Source organism: Coffea arabica, chromosome 3c, assembly GCF_036785885.1.
Source record: "Coffea arabica cultivar ET-39 chromosome 3c, Coffea Arabica ET-39 HiFi, whole genome shotgun sequence".
Lineage (NCBI taxonomy): Eukaryota > Viridiplantae > Streptophyta > Magnoliopsida > Gentianales > Rubiaceae > Coffea > Coffea arabica.
In genome coordinates this window covers 6,878,432-6,902,828 of record NC_092314.1, presented here as the reverse complement: position 1 = coordinate 6,902,828, position 24,397 = coordinate 6,878,432, and the positions used below count along the sequence as shown (strand labels likewise).

Genomic DNA, 24,397 nt, shown 5'->3' with positions numbered 1-24,397 from the left:
TGAATTTATGAATTTTTCGAGTAGTGAAATTATCATAATTTAGTAGTAGTTTTGGGTCATTTCTTTTTTATTTTTTTATTAATTTTAATACCAAAAAAATAGAAAACAAAGATCAGCAAAAATATTAAATTACATATAAGTTAACTCATCAAAAAAATCACTAGTTCGATATTTGGATACAATAGAAACTAGAGGTAATAGTGGTAGCTCTATAGTTTTAATGGCAAAAAAATTAAAAAAAAAAAAGGAATAAGAAGGAAAAAGAATGAAAAAATAATTTTAAAAGTCATGTATACTTAGTATAAGCATAACAAACAAGGGAATTTCATTAAAATATTTAAGGACAGTGTTATTATTTGAAATGATAAGGGAGGTATGTGTAATTTTTAAAATTTTAAAGGAGCTAAATGAAATTATTAAAAATCTCAAGAAGGTTTCTGAAATTATCCCTTTTTATATTTATACCAACTGTCATATTATTTAAGTTTGCACGTGTTGTTCATTTTAAATTTTCTTGACATCATGTGACATAAGTAGTCGTAAGGACACTGAATTTGGCACTCCCAGTCTCAGTAGTCCAACTGACTTGCCCGGCGGCCTTCAACCCGCTCGGAGTCTTTGCCGGTACCGGGAAAGTCAACAGGTCATATGCATCCTCTGAAACACTAGCCCAGCTATTTCTTCCTTTCTTGGCAGCAAAAAGATCCTCCAACCGAAAAGCAAATCACTTAAAACAGATGGGAAACATACTTGCATTCCCGAAGCGATCCCCTCCTTCCCTTTTCGAGAAGCGATCCCCTCCTGAGAACCTTTTCGACCTTCCCTTTGACGTCCAGTGTAAGATCCTCTCCGGGCTGCCATTGAAATACCTCGTGCAATTCAGTTGCGCTTCAAAGCAAGCGAGGGAATTAATTGACGACCCGATATTCATCAGAGCCCATCTAAAATTGATCAATAGCTTAACAGACAGCCGAAGGGTGCTTATTTTGTGGTGGGATCCTAACTTATGCCGTCTCAAACAGTGTTCTCTTAGCTCGTTATTGTGTGCACCAACTACTGAAACTGTTGACATTAATTATCCACCATTTAAAAATCCCTTTACTGGTGTCAGAGTTGTGGGCTGCTGTAATGGATTAGTTTGTATTGTCTTTGACGGAACTAAAATAATTTTGTGGAACCCATCTACTCGAAAATCAAAGATCGTACCGGATTTAGGCATTAGGGTAGAGGAAGATAAAGGTTTACCGGTTGTGACGTACTTAATATTTTCATGGGGTTTTGGATATGACAAGATTGAGGATGATCACAAAGTAGTAGCGGTGGCGTACGAGGCTGACCAAGGCGCTGCTACGGCCATGGATGGCGAAGTCCCTAAGGTTAAGGTTAAGGTTAAGGTCTACAGCACCAAGAAAGGAATTTGGAAGCGTATAGGGGATTTTCAAGGTGGTTATCCTCCGCTGGGGGTAGATGGTACATTTGTGAATGGGAAGTTGCATTGGTCACTGGAGGCAGAAGCTGGTGGAGATATTGTTTCCCTTGATTTAACAACAGAGACGTATGGACGGATAGAGAAACCTGAACAGATGAAGAAACCTGAAATTAAATGTGATGAAGATTCTGAATCTTTGTTTGAGCCAGTCTTGGAGGTTTACCAAGAAAAGCTTTGTTTACTTTGTTCTGTGGATAATGGTCATACAGATGTTTGGATGATGGAGATATATGGGGTTACAGAATCGTGGAAAATGCAGTTCGCTATCCTGATTAATAATCCTGGCGGGATTTCTAGACCATTGTGCCGGTCAGAGGACGGTGAAGTTTTAGTGTCAACTGGCACCAAGTCGGTACGCTACAACCCAGATAATGCTGCATATGTTGATATTCCATTTCGAGATCAAAACATAGAAGTTTATCATGCCTTTCCTTATACACAAAGCCTAGTTTTGCCTTACTCTAAGGAGGAGAAGGATGCTATAGAACAAAGAAGGAGGAGAAGGATGCTATAGAACAAAGAAGGAGGAGAAGGATGCTATAGAACAAAGAAGGAGGTGTAAGAAACCGAGATGAGACAATTGAATACCATCAAGCTACCATCTTGATTAAAAAAGAAAAAAAACGGTTTGTCCTCCTTTTCCAACTGATGCAATTCTTGTTATCTACACAGCTTAATTCTGCATTTGTGGCACTCGACTATATATAGCACATTTTCATTCTTGCAGCATTTTCTTTCTTTAACACATTTGATAACTGATGATGTTAGAGTCGGCAGCTCAAAATTGCATTATTTTTTGTGTGTTTATTTATCTTCTTATTTATTTTATGTAATCTCTATATCTTTATCGATAGCAAAATCACATACACCAGATAAGGGGAATGCCTAACCATCAACTTCTCTGTACAAGCATGAAATAAAGTAAAGGAGTATCTATACAAGAAAGCATGAGATAGTGAAGCTACTTCCATGATCACAAATTGAAGATAAATCAGTATACATTTAGCAACAGGTGGACCCTGTAATTGGTTTCAATCTCGTCGCTTGCCAACTTTAAGGTAAAATGGGAATACAACAACAGAAGAATTAGGGACTAATCTCTCTTCTGGCTTCATGTTCACTTTTGTACGATGTTAAAATTGCATACATTCGAGTGGTTCTTCTTTGACAGTTTATTCATGATGCAAAAGTGTAATTTAGCTCCAAATCACTGTGACTTTTGTTGATACTATGACGTCCATAGTAGAAAAAAGGACTTTCTACCAGGAGAACGCCAGTAATTCTCTAGTACTGCTAGCTTATTAGGCCTTGAACAATTTGTAGTTCAAGAAAACAGGTAAATTTGTCCAAACTAGAACAAGAAAACAGAGGCACAAAGCCCGTTGAAGCTCAAAGCTCTTTGCCTGGTTGCTGCAAACTCCAGCCAAAGCAGCCCTCGCCCTGGCAAGAAAAAGAACTTCAACCTGCTGTAATCAAACAAACCCAACTTAAGACACAAATGCCAGACTCTTGAGTTTCCTCCACTCCCCCCCCCCCCCCCCCAAATTTGAACATTTCCTAGTTTCAGAGCTTCCCTGTAAACTCATCGCTTAGATTCCATTCATGAAATCCAGTATTTGTCTTGCATAAAATCAAGTATTCCCTGTTAGTCCATTCAAATTTTCAAATTTGGACTTGTTGGTGAAGCAATTTGGAATTATTTATCAAGCGATTTGGGATTTCTGGACTTCTAAGTGCTCAGTGTTATCTCATTCCTTCCTCCAACTAGTATTTTTTTTGCTCTCATTTTGCACTTAATGTAAAGTCTCTCTTGCTACTGTTTAGTTTAGAAAATAAAATCTAGTGTCTCAGTTGCTAGATAGATTTTGCCAACCTAGTATGTAGCTATATGCTATACTTTTCATGCCATCTTGTCACTGATCAATTAGTTTTTCTTTCTTAGTTTTGGGCAAATTGGGAGGTCTAATAAGATCTGGATTTTTTTTATTGTTCTTTGTGAGAACCAAGATTAAGGTTAGCGCTTTGGTTTGGCATACTAGTAAATAAACAGCTTGGAATTGTCTTGCTTGTCCTCAGCTAAAGAAGCCATAAAGTACTCATCAACCTTCTGATGGGGATTTTTAAATAGGAAAAACTGCATTTCATATTAATTTATGGCCCTGAGGTGATTATCTGTTGCTATATGACATGAAGTGCAGTGAATCCTATGCTGTTTCATCCCTTGTACAATGTGTTTCATAGTACTAATATCAATTGCTCTTTGAGAACAGTTTAAATGTGTTGCGGCTCTGCGCTCCCCAAGACTATGTCTCTTGTGTTCCAAACATGAAATGTCTCATGTCCATGGATGGAAGACTGTTGAAGACTGATTCTATACCTGCAGATTGTTAGAAACAATTATGCTTGACCTCCTACTCCTTATATCAGCCTTGGTGTCTATAGTAGTCATTATTTTGGCTGTCCTGCACACTTGTTATGCAGCTTCTTTGAACTTCTCTAAAGGTTTTGGTCCTTCCAAACCTGTCTCTTGAACTTGGAATATTTCTTGGAATATTGATCTTTGGCTTCTTATTGTAAAACAAGAGAATGACTCCTTATTTTCGTGGACGAATTCCAGAATCTCTCCATTTGTGCTTGTGTATATACACCTGGTAGCCTTTGGCTTTATAATCTCTGCAGGTTTGAGAATCCACGTGGTCATTTATGAAAAAGAATTTCATGAGCTGGTTTCTCATGAACAAACTCAGCCATTGCACTTTTCTTGTGAAAAAGAATTACATGAGCTGGTGCCTTTTGACGTAATATTAGTCAGAAGACATCATCCACCAACTATTCTTACATGATCCGCAACGATCCTTAATGTAAAATAAAGGAACATGTGTCACTCTATTACGCAGTGTAAAGAAGTATAACATTAAAAATGTGACAAAATATGTAAATTCCCAAAATACTAATGTATACTTATTTTATGGAATGAAAAATGTAGTATCTGATGAGCAATAAAGAATACATATATGTAACTATACACATATATCTAATTGGTATAGGAAGCTACCATTACGAATTTTCTTTTTCCTTCTGTCTTGCTTTCTTTGTATTTCCTATGTTTACTTTACTAATCAATACCTCCATCCCCAATATTTGTCATTTTTCGGCGACTCAAAATAATAAAGTTCTAAATTTAAAGCCTTGATATGATTAGATAGATGACATTTCAATGCACGCATTAGGAATTTGGCTTGCTATCTATTGTTATCTTTGTGTAATTGATTATTGAGTAGATATGAGTGTGGAGTTTTTTTTAAGTATATATAAAAACCTAAGGTCTTGTGTTGGATTGCTGTTTTCCGTCGAAAAATTACGTTGTTTTTCGTAATCACATTTTCCTATTACCTTTTTCCCTCACATACATCAAATCGCTACAGTAATGTTTCTATGAAAAATGCAATCCAAACATAACCTATGTATTTTGTCCTCTTCTCACCCAAATATGCCTAAAATTCCCAAGTACATAAAAAAGTATCTTCATGTTACAAGAAATGGTATAACAAAAAAAAAAAAAAGGTAACCAAAACATTTAAATAGATTATAAATGAATAATTGATTTTTATTTAATTCATTAAGTGGATTGAATAAATTTCATCCATCATTCATTAAATCAAAACTAATTCTGAACCATTTATCTATATTACCGCGTCTCGTTAGAAAGCAGATGAAGGTGAGTGTTTCATGTGATTTGCCGACGCACACAACTTTGCTTCCTCCAAGAATAGCTAAATTCAATACGATTACGAACGTTTGCACTACTATCATTCCAAAAACTCTCAGCATAAGAATTCTGTAGTCAGGAAGTTTTTTTTTTTTTTTTTTTTTTTCTCAAACGCTGTAGTCAGGAAGTTGATTGGCTGGAATCTGGAATTACATCATCTGATTAGGCATAATTGTATCTAAACTACTATTTTGTTTTCGGGCTCTAAAATATCCAGCAAGAGTTTTCCGTGTAGGAGTTAGTTCATTGTGTTTTGCCCCCATATATTCAGGTGATTTCTCATCTTTTCTTCCCCAGATATCAAGTTCGTGTCACCAATGGTCTGCCTAATAACACCATTCCCTTAATCATTCTTTGCCAATCTTATGAGCTTGAATATCATAACCGAGCTGTAAATGAAGAATTCCAATGGGACTTTCGCCTTAACTTCTGTGGGACGACATTTTTTCTGCCATTTTTGGCGGGCTGGGAAAGATAAAAGCCATTAGACGTTTTCAACAAAGCTTTGGCTGAAGATGTGTGTTGTAAAGATTGCCCTTGGATGGTGAAAGAACTCGAAGGTCTTTACCTCGATTTTTGTTTGAAGGAAGCTTCAATTGGATGCTTGGTGATGTTGAAATTGATTTGAATTTCCTAAATGTAGACTGGAGTGGGTAGCTTTAGGAAAATGAATGATAATCTTTATATGCAGATCACGGATGATAGAGGCCATGCAGTTAGAAAGAAAGCTGGTACAATACCCTACTAGGCATAGGCAGAGGAGGAGAACCAGGCCAGGGATGGATGTAAAATTAAGATTTGAAAAGGATATGATAATAATAATAATAATGTATTTCAACAAGATGGCTTTGTTGGCAATATATATTACATAACATCAAGGATTAAATTTGACAAAATGTCAATACACATAGCCATTAAAAAAAAACAATAAAGTATGAAAAGTACGAACTTGAAGAACAGGAAGGTGTCTAGCAGAGCATTTAAATTAAAGAGTGTGTGGAGTAAAACAAGCAAGATGTCCTCTTTAATCGTAAACCATATTTTGAAACACAAGAAGGTGCCAATTAAAGCACAACGCAAGTAGCAACTGCTTTCTGGCTCGAGTACACCATGGATTTCTGGTCAGTAAGTGGTGAGGTTGACAAGACTAAAAGGCACTCCACAAGAAAATCACGAGAGAAAACAAGAACATAGCCTTCCCCTGGATTGAAATTGATTGCTGATCTATTATTTCCAAAATTGTTTCCATGATCGCTTGGGCAAAACTAAACTATTCATGTAAGTCACAGCTTTCACTTTGTTAAACAATGAGGTTATACATGTCTAAACTTCTGCTGAAACATAATTTGAATCTCAACACAAAAAAGGGTGAATGCTTGGTGCGACAAAATGAGGTTTTGTATTCAAGCTCTGGACTTGAACACAAGCACTTTATCATAAAAAAACCTAAAGAAAATGTTCTGCTGGCCGCCGTTGTTCCCAAATAGAAAGAAATTTTGCTTCTTGATGTTTGTTGTGCAATGAGCAGGAAGTGTGTGTGTGTGTGTGTCCAGTCAGCACTCACCACAGCAGGAAGAGAATTGCCTCTTAGTCTGCAACATTAAAGACTGAGACGGGAAGATCAGAAAAAAAAAATACTGGTTAGGATAGAGACTATATACTTGCTGTAATGGCATATAAATATAGAGAGAACAAAATAATGCAGATTGTGTTCCTTTCCAATTTTATTCATGGAATGAAAAGAATGACTTGGCTCAGGAATCTATTCATGATGGAGGATATATGACAAACAAACATTAATTATTACAGCCTACAGGTTTCACATCTCATTACTAGAGTATTTTATGTGGTAATCAATCTCCTCTATTGGCTGAATCTACATATAAAATCAAGAACTTATTCCTCATTAGTTTTCTACACTCATTAACCTTAGATATATGAGCTAGTTCAACTGGCTAAGTTTACATAGTTAGATAAAAAACAGTATTCTTGTAATCAGATCTACATGTAGGATTTCTATCTTAATCAATAAGCGCCGTCTTTAAAACACAAAAATTCAGTACTACTGAGTAAGAAGATTTGCAACTTATTACTTTTTGATTCAGATAAACTGAACAAAAGTTAACAAACACCAAACAAGATGAAACAAGCAGTTGATCAAACAAATGATAAGGCAGCAAGAAACCAACCTCTTTCATGTCTTCAATTGCTGACGTCCACTCCTCAACCTTGTCCCCATAATCACACGGATGAACTAAACTTTCTGTGTATACCACAGTATTCTTGAAACTGCAGATATGAACATCTGGATTCTCATTCTTGAATACTTGTTGAAATGCCTTCTTTTTCATGTCATATATGAAAAGTTCCCTTTCAGGCTTCGTCCTAACCACAAAATGTCCATTTCGCATCATGCAAATTGGTTCCAGGCCCACCAGTGTTTCCGAACACAGAATAGATATAATCTTAGTCCAATAGCTGCTATTTCCATCATCCATCAATGTCCACACCACAAAATCGTGGTTGGCAGAAGTCCTCCATTGCAGACTAAGCCGTCCTGCCAAAACCTTCAAGATTGGGACAGCTCCCACAACCTCACAAGGAGGAGGCAACATCTCAACAAATCTTTCTTCAGCCAAACTGACAGACAAAACTTTATACTTCTTTCCTTCTTTTTGCACGATAAAGTAGGCGGAATCATTAACACAGACAATAACAGCACGTTTTTCAGCCCCAGTGTAAGCATCATTCAAAACCTGATCGATGTTGCAAGTCCCATAACCATTCAGAACCCGATCATTTAATTTTCTCCAGGTATTTTCTTTCAACGAAAACAACCAACAATCATAGGTACCATTGTCGTAACAAACTCTAAGAATTTTGTAATCATCATGCAGTGAATCATATCCAAACCCATATAACAGATCAAAATGTGATGATGATGACTTCAGTGTTGGAATCCTTCTCAATTTTCCCGTGGAGGGGTTCCACACGAACAAAACCCTTTCATTATCCAAAGCAATAAAGAGCAAACCATTACAAGCACAAACAATTGTAGATAGAAGAATACAACGCCTTCCTACGGGAATTTCAACTTTTTGAGCTCTGGGATTTTCACTACCAGCTAAACTCGATGTGTCCAAGATGTAAAAATCAGGATCATTATAAGCAGAGCAAAATTGAGTTGGCATAAAGATTTTCTCACCGTCACACTTGTGCTGGTGAATCTGAAGGTGCAACTTCACAAATTCACGACTCTGGATTACAGAATGCCATGATTTCGATACGCATTTGAATCGACAGACGGGCCTTGACTGGCAGAAATTTTAGAATGTCACCAAGCAAATCACGGGGCAAGTGGGAAATCATAGCCATGGATGATTCAATCAATTGGGATTCTGCCACTCTCAGTAGGGTTTAAGACGGAGGAGGAGACAACAAATTACGAATCAACATATTCATCGAGGAAAAGAGGTACGGCCGATCGGCAACTCTTAGGAGTTAGGAGTGCCGGTAAAACGGGCCTGCGGGCTTTATTTACCAATGTTTTAAAAATCGGACCCTTAATTGAATCGATGACGTGAAAGGGTCGAGATTCAGCCGATCGGACCGGTTCAACCTCGATTCAATGAATTTTTTAAAAAATAATTTATATAAATATTTATGTACAAAATAAGACATGTAATGGACTAATTTAATACATTATATGATGAAAAGTTTACTATTTTTGAATAACTTGATTTTTTAAAAATAAAAATTTTAAATTATAAGTTAAAATAAATAAATTTCATTTCAATTTCAATTATATCTACCAAAAAAATCTTAGATCTAACCAAAAAATATCATAATATTTTAAAATTATACAAAATTCATGTCTATGAGAATTTAGATTTTGTGAACTTAAATTTTAATTTACGTTTTGGGATTTAGAGATTGCAATTTAAAAAAGGAATTTTGGAGTTCGAAAGAAATCAAGAGAATCGAAAATAGAAATGCAAACTTGATAAGAAATAAAAAAATGAGATAAAAGTGAGTAGTTGTGGCATTAAATAATTTGGGTTAAAGAAAAATAATTCTTTTTTAACCTTTTTCAATTTAATGGACAAAAATAAAATTAAAAGATGGAAGAAAACATCAATAAATTAAAAATAAAGTGGTTTGATTAAAAAAAGAGTGACAAAAAAAAAAAGAGGAGAGAGTGAGAGTGTGTGTGTGTGTGTGTGTTGAAGATTAAAAAGAAAGAGCCATGAGAGAATTAGATTTTGTAAAAAAAATGACAAAAAGAAATATGCGTTTTTGTTTTATATAAATAAGTTATCAAAAAAAATTGATAAGATGTGATGGTGCAATGGTTACTATATTGGTCTTTTATTACAAAGGTCTTGAGTTCGAATCTTGATAGCTGCATTTTGCAAAACGTTAAAAAAAAAAAAAAAAAAAAACTCAAAAATCGGAAACCGCCGGTTCAATCTGGTCCGGCGGTTTTCACGGTTTAACTGGTTTTTGACCGATTTTCTAACCTGGTCAATTATAGCATAGAACCGGACCGGAGCCATGACCGGTTCGCAGCCCAACAGGTCGAACCGGCTGGTCCGGTCCGGTTTTCAAAACACTGTTATTTACTTTAGTTTCTTGCGGTAGCCTCAAGCCTCATGGTCTGTCTTTGTTTTTTTTTTTAGGGCAGGCTTTGAATGGTACAAAAATACAAAAGAAGAAATTTAACATGTGAATACTAACAATCACAATTATTGTGCCCTACAATTAGACACAGTCTTTTTTCCAAAAAGGAAAAAAAAAAAAAGTAACATAGATTCCACAAGTGCTTAATGCGCAATTGAACATTCATTACTTAAATTCAAAAGAAAAAAAAAAAAGGAAAATCAATGTACATTGTACGTTTTAAATGACGTAAAATGTCTCTCAAATAATTGAAATGATTATCTATTATTGAAAAATGTATTTCTCCAAGGCGTGATTTGCTGAATGCATCAAACTATACGTCCAGTCAAAGGCGCTATATTGTATCCCACCATAGGCCGCGCTTTCTCAGGACATGGCCAGTGCTTTTGACGATGGTGGACTGATTTACAGATTATTCGAATCAAAAACAGCGACGCTCCTTAATTGCTAAGACTCCATTCTCTGTTCCTTTGTTTTCAATAGTACTCTATTTTCTATAAGAATTTGCCTCTGTTGAGTCCTCTAGCCATCACTTCCACGTTAAGCAAGAAGAACAGTGGAATAGCTGCTGTCCTATGAGATGGAAGGCCCTTTTTTTGCCAGATTGCCAGAAGGCTTCATGTCTGAGATTCTATCACTCACTTCACCTGTGGATGTGATCAGAGCATCAGTTGTCTCAAAAGGGTTCAAGCCTGCTGCTGATTCTGATACTATTTGGGAGAAATTTCTACCATCTGATTATCAAGATATCATTTCAAGATCAGATTCTGCTGTTGATTGCTCAACCAAAAAGGCCCTCTACTTTTCTCTCTGTGATTCTCCTCTTCTCCTTGATGGAGGCAGAATGGTACCCCTTATCCGTTTCTGTTATCGGATTTTGTAGTTAATAAATTGTTCTCTATGATTTGATTTTGGCTGACTAGTAGGTAAAGTTATGGCAATAGTCCCCGGTATTCTTTGGAAGTATGAATTTGCTCAGAAAATTACAATTTGTGACAATTCAATACATATGGCAAAGTTGTTGGGGTAAGCTTTTAAGGTGAAATGTTGAAAATAAAGCTTAGAGATACCATATTAACTGTTTATTGAGTTCTTATTTTCTTGATTTCTTTGATACTTAAAACTTATTTGCATTGACATTGAAGTAATATCTTGCTCTCAAACTTGACAAGAGTAATCATTGTGTCTAATGTGATGCATTTTTTTTTTATTTATATGTTTGTACTCTTTCTTGTGCTTGAAACCTTGATCAAATGTTTGTGCTGTTATAGCTAAGACAGAAGTAAAATTAGCCTGATCCGAGTAGGAATTAAGAAAGGCATCCTCCGGTTGTATGAAGAAGTGTTAAAATGAAAGGAGAACCATAGAGGATTCATCTCTTCCGTAATGCACGCTGCTAATAAGAATATTTAAGGCAACATAAAACAATGTGGTCAGGACTCAAAATTTGTGATCAAATTGCCTCCTGTTCAGAACTCTGCAATTATCTCACACTCATCCAACTTCTATCAGTTCTCTTAGATCCCACAAACCTTACATGCACGGTTAACGCCGCCCCTTTCTGTTACATTTCCGGCTATAACTTGTAATTCTGTGGTTTTCCATTTTCCCTTGGCGACCATTTGGGTTGAACTTTTGAACAGAGCTTTTCCGTTGATAAAAGGAGTGGAAAGAAATGTTATATGGTTGGGGCTAGAGAACGCATCATTGCCTGGGCAAGAGAACCATGGCGCTGGCATTGGATATCTCGTCCTGACTCAAGGTTCTTCCTCATCATATCTCCAATCACCCCCACACCCAAACTCCTTTGCTAGTGTGATTATAATGTGCCAATCTTTTGCATTTGCAGATTCAGAGAGGTTGCCAAGCTTAAGGCTGTTTGTTGGCTGGATATCAGAGGCAGGATAGAAAGTCAAATGTTGTCTACTGGTACTACTTATGCAGCTTTCCTAGTGTTCAAGATAGCAGAGGAGCATTATGGGATTGAAAAAGCAACAAGTTTAATCAGATTTGTAAACCATGAGAGTGACGGTGAGGCCAAAAGAAGAGCTGCACCTGTCCATCTTGTATCAAGGGAAGGTATGAATCATCCAGCAGAATTTGGTGGAAAGTTTCCCAAAATGAGAACAGATGGCTGGATGGAAGTAGAACTGGGGAACTTTTATATTGGTACAGGAGATGAGGGTCAGGTGGAGGCTCGACTGACAGAGATTATCCATGATGGGAAGTCAGGTCTTACTATCGAAGGCATTGAATTTCGCCCTGAGTGACACAAGAAGACTATTTTTCTGTTTTGTAGATGTATTACGTTTTTTCACATAATGTATCCAATCCTACGTGACATTAAGATACATTTTTGCAAAGAACCATTTATTTACTTCTTTTTGTAGATCATTTACTGGATTTTTTGAAAGTTTAAGGAAAAACAGATATTTCAGACCAATCTTTTTCACTTGCCATTCCCTAGTTTTCCTGGAAGTTTTTCAATTGACCATTAGTTGTAAATGAGCTACCTGCATGTTAAGACTGCAGAAACCAAATTGACAATTGCGCCAGTGAAGCTTCAGGTAATACACAGAAAACTTCTTTTCAACATTGTATGCTGCTGAACATGAACATGTGACCACAAATTCAATCTACCATAGCTGAAAAGCTGAGTGCTCTGCCTGTTTTCTGTATCTTTAGGCAATGAACTTTAGAATGTGGTCTAAGGGTCAAAGGCAGGGTGTTTGAGCTTTGAACCGTCTATCTTCAACCAGAAGTACATGTCTTACCTGGCCTGGAACAGCTGAAATGGATCCTGCTAATGATCTTATAGGTGAAACTGGGCATTTTCACTTACATTTCCTCAATTTAGAAATTGCATACAGCTACATATAACCACGTAAACAATTTTGATACAATGTAACATGTCAAATTTTTGTGCCTAGGCGTGTAGGGATGACTGAGAGCACTACTCTATCTGCAGTTTTCGGAATACTAAATCAACATCCATGAAGGGGAAACTATTACAACTGGAAATTGTGCACACCAATCAAGGGAAAGATAGCTCCAACCAAATGGAGCCTTGGAGTAAATACCAACCAAAAGACTTGAGTTTGTGTTTCCTAAATATGAAATTCACTATCTGGTCTTCAAGTGATTTGACACCGTACAAAAGAATTGCTTGAAAAAAAAAAGAGAAAAAAATTGCCTTTGAATATCTCGTGCATCTCCTTTTTTTTTTTTTTTTTTTTTTTTTTTGAAGAGAGAGGCCTCCAGGACGTCTTGTAAAAGAAAGGCTAATGCATTGGTTAAAACCAGAGTGGATCTCATGGTTAATCATTGCTTCAACCGCCCCAGATGTTTCAATAACCAAGGAGGTGGGAACTTTCCAAAGATGATGATGATTAGTGTTTGGAATAAACACCTTGTCCTTTCCAACCAGCGTGATTCCCAAGTTCCAATTTTCCACTAACTTAATACCTGTACTTTTCACTTCTTCCATCAAACAAATTTGTCACATCATCGTAATAGATCAGTTCACTGTATAATTCTCTCAATGCATTGAAAACAAGAAAAATGGATGAGAATCATAATGGGGTATCGTCCCTTTTCTCAATTCTTGCCTGAAGATTGCATGCATTTCAAACATCATCTCTTTGACATCTCCTAAACATGCATCCAGGCATCTGTCATTTCAGTTGGCTTCTAGTCTGCTTCAGAACCTGACACTGTATGGGATAAATTTCTTCCTTCAGATTATAAAGAGATCATATCAAATTCGGCTAGTCCAATGAACCATGCAGCCAAGAAAGAGCTCTACTTTCATCTTTGTCACTCCCCAATCCTGATCAACAATGGCACACAGGTAAGTACCTCAACCCCTCTTTATCTTTTTTCTATATTTATTTTTTTTTGGGGATAATTTGCATTCAAAAAGAAAAGACTGTTAAATCTCTTATCTCAGGTAAGGAGCTCGTTTTGCCTGACGTATAATGCTGTTGCAAATCGAATTTATGCTGTCGAAGGTTCAATACAGCAATTCATGAAGTTTCTTTAGTGTAGACATGCTAAAAATTTGGGTATGTTTGATTTGTTTACTTGTCTTTGTGACAATGGACTTCAAATGAAGAATGCAGGAAACATGTTACATTTTCGGTATGCTATGTGAACTTTATTCTTGTAGGGGGTGACTGCTAAATTCTCTATGCTAATTCAAGATTGGTTTTTCATCAGGTTAACTTTCTTTAATCCTGGATAAACAATCCAGGCCATGTTGTTTGTATCATTTCCAAGTAACGGATTCCACCTTGCAATGTTAGGTTCTTCTCATGATTTTCAGCTTTGTTTTCAACGGTGTTTCTCTTTTCTTGATAATGCATCAGTCGTGTTGATACCCATGCATTAGAAACTGGGATGGTGTTGAAGTAGAAAGCTTTCATGCAAATCTTCCTGCATAAATGAGCTGAAAATCTCTCCTTGGTGATTCTCCGATTCTCCCTGATGAAGAAAAAAGAAGACGTAATACATCTCTTAGCAGTCTACAATCTTGACGTTGATAGGTTGAAATTAGGGGTGGCAAAATAAAAACTGGATCATTAATGGTCCCATGTTAATGGTTCATGGATCAAATTGATTCAATCCACTGAGATCCATTTAGTAAATGGCTGTAAATAGACTGGGCCTAAAATGGATAATGGTTGTCCAAATTTCCAGTAACAATCCATTTAAGTTAACACATTTCTGTTCCTTTATTTTTCTCTTATGTTGTTCTTTTCTTCTTCTTTTTTTTCAGATGAAACGGCATCGCCGGCCACCTAACTCCGCTGCTCCTGGCGTCTCTCCCTCCACAAAAAGTGACGAAACCCATGTAATACCACCCAACTAGGAAGAGTCGAGCAGCTTGCGAGTGGCTCGAGTCAAAACTCGAATCGATTTCAAATTGATCAAGTCGAATTCGATCTCAAAAATACTTAACTCGTTAGCTCGCGAGCCGACTTGATTTTTTTTTCATTTTAATAGTGAAATTATATATTTGTATATATTCCTAACATTTTATCATTTGTTAAAAAAATAAATTTTTTATTTTTTATTTTTTTAAACTCGTGCTCTGCGTTGAGAGTTCGTCAAGTTCGAACTCGAGCTCGAATTTAATAAAATTAAATAGAAACTCGACTCGATAAGATTAAAACTCGACTTAACTCGGTTTATTTGCAACCCTACACTCAGCTAAGCTATGTGATTTTAATTGAGCACCATTATTATTCAATAAATATTTTTTGGTCGGTCCAAAACCATTTAAGGGAAGTGAATGCGAATGGTTAGGTAAAACTCCATGAAAATTGTCACCTCCGGTTGGAATGGAATTACCGTTCCATCATCTGTTATATCTAACTCTACCTCTATATATATCTACTGTCTTAAAGAGAAAACAGTCACAGGATAGCCAAGAAGTAAGATCAAGAACACCATACCAAATCTTTTACTACGTGATTGTGAGCAAGTCGGCAAATTCCACCATTATGCAAATTTATGGAATCTAGTCCCAAGAAGACAAAAGAGAAAACAAAAGTAGTAAAGAAAATCGAGGAAGATAGCAAGATGTGACATTTTTCCTAACAAGTCGTATGCATAGCTTCCCCAATGGCAACATGCCTCGTGCCTTTCAATTGGTAGGGTCAAGATGAAGTGATATTATTGTTTCTTTTGCCTTTCTAAATAGAGCCGTGCCTTTATTTTTCTGGTTGAGATTAAATTTTTTTTTTCCATTTGTTTTTATCGACTTCCGAGCCATGACCCTACCAAACCGTGACCACATCGTTGCGTATTGTAATTGGAAAAGTTATGCATGTGATAGCTCATAGCTGCCACATTCTTTTTTTTTTTTTTTTAATGGCCGCTATAAATTTTATGTTACACCTACTCTTACTCTATAATTAATGAAGGAAATTTAAAAAAAAAAAGTTAAGAGGAATCCGGTGAATTGCCATCAATCCAAACAAGTGTCTACGCATCCGCTGACAAAATATTCTCAAAAAAGCTTGAATATTAGAAGGTAGATTAAGGGATTTGATGCTTCACCTATATTTAAATAATGGGTAAAAAACAAAAAAACCCCCTATGATAAATCTAGTACATAAAAAAACCTCTCATGATTTCAAAATATACAACACGATCCCTCATGTTTTGAATTAAATCGTAAAGGTGACCGAATCCGTTAAACTTAACGGAAATGGACGAAATGACAAAAATGTCTTGATATAATTAAGCAAAAGACAGCTCAAAAAATCATTTGTTTTATTCTCTAAATAGAGAGAATTGAGGATTAAGGGGTAGAATAGGTATATTTGATAAAAATTAGGTATAAATTTTTTTTTTACCTAATTTTTATCAAATATACCTATTCTACCCCTTAATACCTAAAATGAGGTATCGTGTTGTATATTTTGAAATCATAGGGAGTTTTTCTGTATATTAAACTTATCACAGGGGACTTTTTTGTTTTTTACCCTTCAATAGTAGAAGTTAAAACTCTCAAATTGTAGTTAGTTGGGTCATAGCTCCCACATTCAAATGATTGAATTTGAGCTAGGGCAGTAGTGTCATTCTCCTCTACTTTTGTTGGGTAAACTATCTATATGCCCTTACAAGTGTCTCAATTGTCTCAAATTTACCCATTATATATTTAATGTGTCAAATTGGGCCATCGATGATGGAGTGTCTCAGATTTTTGCACTTCAGTCTATTTCCATCGTTAGATCGATCCGATTTTACCCTTGGATCCGTGAGTTTTAATGGTGGAAGTCCTGTGGAGAATCAATTTTGACATTTTTCTAACTGTTGACGGGCCAATTTCAGAATTACAATAGATAAGCGGCCATTATTAGATGATTACAATAGCTTAAGTACACTCTGATTAGCTTACAAATATTTTTGAAAAAAAAATTGCAACACCTATCCTATCATACTTTAAAAAAAAAAAAAAGGAAAATTTGCCAATTTGGTCATTTACATTTTCAAAAAAAACTTTTCTAATCCCTCACATTTAAAATCAAACATAAAAATGTCCGTCTATTTAGTCTCAACGCTCATTTCTCCAGCCAAAAAACTCACGCCTCCCTCACTTGCCAATAACTTGAAGGGCAAAAAAAGAATTTTACTTTATGTCTCAGAAATGGATTCTTGTAGGAAATTGGCACTTTCTAGGTTCTTTGATTTGCAGGAAAATGGGCCTTGTTTGGTAGATAAATTTTTTTGCCAAGTTTGTCTGCTACAAATTTTTACAATAAATTATAGTAAAATTTTAGATAAATACCTAAAAAATTCACTTGACAAATAGGGTCATGGATTCTTGCAGGAAATTCGCTATTCTTCCGGCAAGAAAACTCATTTAATCTCTAACTTTGATTTGGGACTCTTGAGAGAAATATTTGGCTGTTAGGCTATTCATAGACATTATTGAGAGAAAAATAGGGAACTTTTTTTTTTTTTTTGTTGCCCTTTTATTCAACACAAAGTTGTCTTTCTTGATTCACTTTATGGTAAAGCCAAGCTCTAAAGTTTCAGTCAACCGCAAATTGCAACACTTTCCGGTGACTCGTCCCAACAAAACGTCTTTTAACCGATTCATCAACTGAAAAAAAAAAAAAAGAAAAAGCAATCACTAGTCAACGGTGCTACTGGTTCCAATAATAAAAGAAAATTTATATTTTAAATTTAAATTATGTATCATACATTCAATAATAAAAATGTATATATTATAAGTGTAAGTGTATAGAAGATTAATCCATAGTTCGTACACTTCTACGTGCTCTTTAACCGATATCAACATTCAACGGTGCTACTGGTTCCAGAATAAATCTGTGGGCAGCCAATCTTAACAATTAAGCAAGTTTATCGTTTTTTTCAATGACAAGAAAAAAATAATTGACTCCAAAATTTGCGTGTATCTTAATTGTTAAGCATCGATTCAATCGCTACCCCGTCAGAGTTTGTAGGAAAATTGGGAAGCTTCCAAAGAGGATGATTAGAGTTTGGGATCTATACATCTCTTCACCTTGTCCTATTCACCTTTGCTTAGTTACCATGTCCCAGACTTCCACTGACTTAATACTGGGCACTTTCTTTCTTCCAATACAATAATAATACAAAATCCCAAATCCCAGCTTCAGTCAAGAAACAAGAAAAATGGATGAAATTCATAATGGGAAGTCATCTCCTTTCCAATTCTTGCCTGAAGATTGCGTGTCAAACATCATCTCTTTGACATCTCCTCAAGATGCATGCGGTGCATCAGTCATTTCTGTGGGCTTCAAGTCTGCTTCTGAGTCTGATACTGTTTGGGAAAAATTTCTTCCTTCTGATTATAAAGAGATCATCTCAAATTCACTTAGCCCCCTGAATTATGCAACCAAGAAACACCTCTACTTTCATCTCTGTCACTCCCCAATCCTGATCAACAATGGTAAACTGGTAATCTCACACCTCCTCTTCTTCCCTTTTCTTTTTTTTTTTTTTTTTTGTTTGGTTCTAATGCGGAGAAAATTTTTTATTTTTATTTTTTTAATTTTGTTTCTTCCTTTTACTTATTTTCATTTTTTTTTCTTTTCTGGACAATTTGGATTCAGTATATAGTGGCCGTGTGTCTCGTGTTAGAAAGAGAGTTATCTTTTGTCTGACCAATTCTTCCTCCCCTTTCTGTCCCTTTCTGGTCTAGTCTTCCCCCCCCTTTCTGTCCCCTTCTGTTTTAATGGAAATATGATGTTGTGAAAGATTAAAGACTTGGCAAATTACTGTTGATGTAACAAAAATCATGGAGCTGGTTAAAATCATATGAATGTTATTGTGCCAAGTTTGAGTCCCTTTGCCTATAAATGGGCTGGAAATTGAATCCATACTGTTGAAGATTTAATTTGAGAACTCATGGAGGATTTTTGGCCTGGATATATTGAATTGTGGGCATGGTTAATTTTTCAAATTGTCTTTGAGTGGTGGTGGACTTTGGATGAAGAAATACATCTTTGGTATGCTAAGTGAATCTTATAGTAATAGCAAAGACTGGAGATTGACTACTACTATTTTCATTCCGCTTTTCTAGTTCAAGAACATTTATTTACCTTAATGCTGGCCTGACAATTCAAACCACTTTGTTAAAATCCATCAAATTTTCCGCTTTGATCTCAAGCATATTGGTTAACATGAAAGAGATGTGTCTGCTGTTGGACAGAGCTTCTGGATAAGTAAATCAACCGGGAAAAAATGTTATATGCTGCCTGCAAGGGAGCTCTGTATTGCCTGGAAGGATACTCCAAGGTACTGGAGTTGGACATCGCTGCCTGAATCAAGGTGTGCATAAAGGCTAATACGCTCTCTCTACCTGATATTTCCGTCTAATCCTGGCCAATCTGAGTGACAGCTCTTTTTTTTTTTTTTTTCTCTTTATGTTTCTTTGCTGATTGATTAATCTAGAAAAATAAATGGTATATTCAGGTTTCCTGAGGTGGCTGAGCTGGTGGATGTTTGTTGGCTTGATATACGTGGAAATATGCCGACTCGATTGCTGTCCCTGAAGACTAATTATGCTGCTTACCTTGTGTTCAAAACTACAGAAAACTCCTATGGACTTGAAGCCGTAGCCAAGGCCTCGGTTAGCTTTGCTGCTGCTACAACTGGCACCAGTAGTAGCAGTGCAGAAACTAGTGATGTCTTTGAGCCAGAAGGCGACTCTGTCTACTTAAAAACACCTGCATGCGCCCACGATGTAAGATATGGACGGCGGTGGCGGCATATGCTGCCACGGCGCATTAGGAGGCCTCGGACTGAGGATGAGATTGATGGCCGCGTTCCACGTCAGAGAAACGATGGATGGCAGGAGCTTTTGTTGGGAGAATTTCTCAACGATGAAGGCGATGGGGACATCGACATAAAGGTTTCAGAAACTAAGATTCTCAACTGGAAAAGAGGCCTCATTCTTGAGGGAATTGAGCTTCGACCCAAGGAAGAAGTGTGATATTCTGAGTCAGCAGTAAAACTTTCTGACCAATGAATGATGTTACTGGGGAATATGTGTAAAATGAGACTGCAACAACTGCTTGAATGAAAGTGAGTACAGAATATAGTAGTGGGGTATTGTGTTTACATCTTCTTCAGCTTCTTCTTTATCATAATGCAACAAAAGCATGATCTGAAGGATTTTGTTCTATTACCATTTGGTTTCTTTGTCAAATCTGAGCATTCACTTTGGCTGAATGATAAAGAAGTTGTGACAGCCACTGAAGTTTGTAATAAACGCCGAAAGTTTTTGTCTGAGCCCATCTAGTGTACTAGAAATGAAACACGTCTTAGCTTTCTCCAGGACCTATCCACCTTGGCCACCAAGACAAGTGTACTAGAATTTGATACAACGAATATAGACAATAAGCTAATCAGGAGCATCCAGGGCTACCACATAAAATGTGGACTCGTGTAATGTAACTACTGATATAACAAATGCAAACACTAAACTGATCAGTGTAGATACGCGTCAACATGCAAAAGCACAATAATTTTTGTTACTATCACTTGTTGAAATTTGTGCCTACAAATTTAACCCCAACCATTCAATTTTAAAATACTTCGTTAATTTTTTTTTTCTATCGTCACCGTCTACGCATACTTCTACTATTACTCTTATTCTTACTCTAACTTATACTAAGAGGATGCTCAACAGGGTCATGGGGAACCGATGAAGATTGAATGAATCATCATCGGATCATACGAGTGCAATAAGCACTCATATAGATTTAAGAGAAACCATATTAATATTCCGTTTGGTTATGTTAGATAAAATTGAATTTGAATTCTGAAATATGAATATTAAAATAATTAATTTACTGAATTTTAAACACTGAAAAGAAATATATGAATGTTTTTTGAATTTTAATGCTGAAACTATTTATATTATTTGATAAATATTTATAATTAAATGCTTAATAAGTTAAATTGTTCAATTTTGCCCTTATATCTTTTCATCCAAAAAAGAAATATAACCTATAATTCAATTAGTTTAAAATTATTGGATATGAAAATGACAATATTTATTTTAAATCAAATTAATATAAAATATGAAATATATTATATGAGGAGTGTGGAGAACATATGAAAGAGATTAAAAATGAAGAAAAGAGAAGCAGAAAACCATTAGATAGAGAATATCAAATTATTTAATTACATAATAATTTTGAATAGAGAATATCAGGTTATTTTATTAGGTAAAAAATTTGAATATAATTAACAAATGAAGGTAGATTTGGTAAATAAGATAAGATAGTTAAAATAATTCTATTGATTCTTATAGAATTAAGCATTCAGTTAAGATTCTTATATTGAAAAAAAATATATACAAGCTCAGCACCGCGTAATAAATTCAGCAGATGAATTTTAATTTATCAAACACTCCAAACGCTTGAATGATTGGAAAATATCAGTTTCAACACTTTTTTATATTATTAAACAAATCCAAAGTGACACTTTTGATGGAAAGTAAAATTTGAACCATTGATCTCCCACTCCACAAAGACAAGTGGTGGCAACTAGGTTATAAATTAATTTACAACAACGGATACTACAAACATTTGATCTTAGCCAAAAGGGTATTAGTGATCATTGAGGAGTCTATCACCATGAGCTATCACCATGATTATTGATAAGACGTCGATCACCATGAGCTGATCCATTCAACTGTGATCATTCAGGAGTCCTGATCTCTAATGTACTAGTAATGAAACTCAGTAGTAAGTACAGTGTTTTGATTGGAATGATTTGAGAAAAAAATAATTTGCAATATAAAATTTAATATTTTTTATATTATTAATTATTTTTTATTTTATATATATCACATCACAAAAATTATTACAATAATTATTTTAAATAAAATTTTATCCAAAACTAAATTATCTTCTGATATTTTCCTCTTATCATAATCATGATACGTTTTATTATTTTCAAACCAATGACAGTATTCAAAACCAATATATATATATATATATAAAAGAAATATTAGAAAAAACATCCAATTAAGTTGTGATATAGAGAATAAAAGTTAAATTCATACAACTCCATTTTTCTCATAATTTAACATTTGTTTTGGCAGTGCCATGTTATTGTAAAACACTGCTTCGACAATGTCATATTACTGTAAACTACTTCTTCGAGAAGCGTAATTAATTACTCTATGCTTGGATAATGATGGGGTTGAAATCCTCTCGCCTCCGTCTTTAAATCCATACTTTGTACAACATTTAATATGATATTATTATAAATTATCAATACAATTCATGAATACATTTGGAGTTTTGAACATATTAGTATTATTTATCCCCCGTTAAAGATGTGGTGGCTGATCCCTTAAATAATTTGTCCCATCGTGCTGTCAAACTCAAAATTCAAGTCTCTTTCAGAGATTGATTGCGTGTTATTGTGAAGTGAACTCTCAACTCAAAATCGACCTTAGTGACAAAATTCATGCCTTTTCTTGGGTTCTGAAGATTGGACAATTGGGTCTAATCCAAGGAAGCTGACATCTGGGGGTCTCATAATCCCTAACACGTGGAATGGAATTAGACAACGACAAAAGCAAACAAAGGATAGATGTAGGCTGCACACTGGTTTGTCTCACGATGTATGAAGAGAATTAGGCCAGCAGAGCAATGCATGAAGACAAAAATTTGCTTAATTTATAGGGATAATTTCAGAAACCTCCCCTGAGGTTTCTGACACTTTCACTGACATCCCCTGAGGTTCTCAAAATTTCACTTACCTCCCTTGCTTTTGATTTTGTGGTAACAATCCAGTCCAAATCAGATTAAAATATTATTTTCATGTGTGAGAAGGTATTTTTATTCCATAGCTACCCTTTGCAGAAGTTGTATTAGTAGAAGATTCAAAGAAGAATAAATGATTTGGACTAATTAGTAAAGTTGAGGGGGGGTAAGTGCAATACAAAAAATTGCATGCACCAGATGTGCCATGCAACAGTTATTTGGCAGATTTTGCAACGGCTAGCTGCAAATTGCAACGGCCAGAAGGTTTGCTGTTTCAGTAGCAATAGCATATAAAGCAAAGCAACTTAACTACCTCTGAGGTTTCAAGCTATTAACATTCTTTGCTACTAATTTGGAGTGATAACAAGTGCATTTGCTGTGCTACAATTAGAGCTCTGAGTAAAAAGTTTTAGCTGCAACCATGGCCTCTTCAAGCCATAGGGGAGAATCATGGAATTCACCTACATCTTTCTCCATTAAAAACAGGTTTTGCCGCTGTAATCGCAAAGCAACCGTAATGATATCAGAGAGTGAAAGGAATCCAGACAAGTTGTATTTCTATTGAGAAATTTCCAACTTTGTGATGAATTTTAAAAAAATTCTACAAAAGGGGTGATTTTGGGTTTAATTTCCGTCAGGGGGGTCTTCGCATTCGTGGAATGCGAGCTCTGGTTATTGAGCTCGCATTCGTCTCTTCTCAATTTTTTTTTTCCTTTTTTAAGAGCTAGGGAATTATTTCTAGGAAGCAAATGCGAGCTCTTATCTTTTTTATTTTGGTATTTTTTGAGAGGTAGGGAATTATTTGCAGAAAGCTTCTAATTTTTGTTTTAAAAAATGTTGCAAATATTTAAAATTTTGCAAATAGCTCGCATTTGTTAAATTTGACCTGCAAAAATTGTATTTAACTTTTTTGTTAGATTTCGCATTTATAAGTATGACTTGTAGAAAATTAGATTCAAATTTAGATGTATTAGGGTTTTAAAAATATTATATAAGTGATAAAAAAATTTTATAAATTGTAAAAATAAAATCAAATTTAAATAATTAAATGTTATATTTGCATAAGAAATAATACAATAATCATAATAATGATAATACAATAATATTGGTGTAATAAAACTGCCATTAATTTAAATATTTACTTATAATGCCCAAAGAGCCTAATTACCAATTTTTTCTTCTCGCGCTCAAATATAACATTAACCCGCATGCGAGCTAACCTTGAAATAGAAAAAACACAGAATCCCGCTTGCGGGTTTCAGGAGTATTCGGATATTCTCATATGCACCTATGCAAATCGAACCAACCGGATATCTTATCCGTATCCCATTTTTTTAAATAAAAATCTTATAAATTTGAAAAATAAAATCAAATTTAGATGTATTAGGGTTTTAAAAATATTATATAAGTGATAAAAATTTTATAAATTGTAAAAATAAAATCAAATTTAAATAATTAAATGTTATATTTGCATAAGAAATAATGACTGGATTAATTCATGTATCAGGAATCAAGTTTCTATTATTGTTGTTAAGCTTAATTAATCATATCAGATGCCATTATGTAACTAAACGGTAGTAATTAACCCCAACTACTTGGGATATATCTGTAATTTTGGCCCTGATGACGTCAGAAAAGGGGCCCAATTTTTTATCAAGGGAGGTAAGTGAAATTTTG

General features: G+C 35.2%; 4 protein-coding genes across 4 annotated transcripts; 3 read left to right on the top strand and 1 right to left on the bottom strand.

Moving 5' to 3' along the window:
• The first annotated feature begins 535 nt into the window (after positions 1-535).
• LOC113734427 (F-box/kelch-repeat protein At3g23880-like) lies at positions 536-4,132 on the top strand. Its single transcript, XM_027260971.2, has 2 exons — positions 536-2,115; positions 3,760-4,132. Exon 1 carries the CDS (start codon positions 738-740, stop codon positions 2,001-2,003), a length of 1,266 nt encoding a protein of 421 aa, XP_027116772.1. The 5' UTR covers positions 536-737; the 3' UTR covers positions 2,004-2,115; positions 3,760-4,132.
• Positions 4,133-6,460: 2,328 nt separating this feature from the next.
• On the bottom strand, positions 6,461-8,720 carry LOC113734428 (F-box/kelch-repeat protein At3g06240-like). The gene is made up of 2 exons (XM_027260972.2): positions 7,448-8,720; positions 6,461-6,865 (listed from the first exon to the last, which is right to left on the bottom strand). Exons 1-2 carry the CDS (start codon positions 8,447-8,449, stop codon positions 6,812-6,814), a joined length of 1,056 nt encoding a protein of 351 aa, XP_027116773.1. The 5' UTR covers positions 8,450-8,720; the 3' UTR covers positions 6,461-6,811.
• Positions 8,721-10,367: 1,647 nt separating this feature from the next.
• LOC113735478 (putative F-box protein PP2-B12) lies at positions 10,368-12,381 on the top strand. Its single transcript, XM_027262482.2, has 3 exons — positions 10,368-10,785; positions 11,582-11,700; positions 11,788-12,381. The coding sequence occupies exons 1-3, from the start codon at positions 10,519-10,521 to the stop codon at positions 12,206-12,208; spliced, it is 807 nt and encodes a 268-aa protein (XP_027118283.2). The 5' UTR covers positions 10,368-10,518; the 3' UTR covers positions 12,209-12,381.
• A 5,584-nt stretch (positions 12,382-17,965) lies between these two features.
• LOC113736294 (putative F-box protein PP2-B12) lies at positions 17,966-20,228 on the top strand. Its single transcript, XM_027263195.2, has 3 exons — positions 17,966-18,392; positions 19,147-19,265; positions 19,410-20,228. The coding sequence occupies exons 1-3, from the start codon at positions 18,108-18,110 to the stop codon at positions 19,927-19,929; spliced, it is 924 nt and encodes a 307-aa protein (XP_027118996.2). The 5' UTR covers positions 17,966-18,107; the 3' UTR covers positions 19,930-20,228.
• Positions 20,229-24,397: the final 4,169 nt, after the last annotated feature.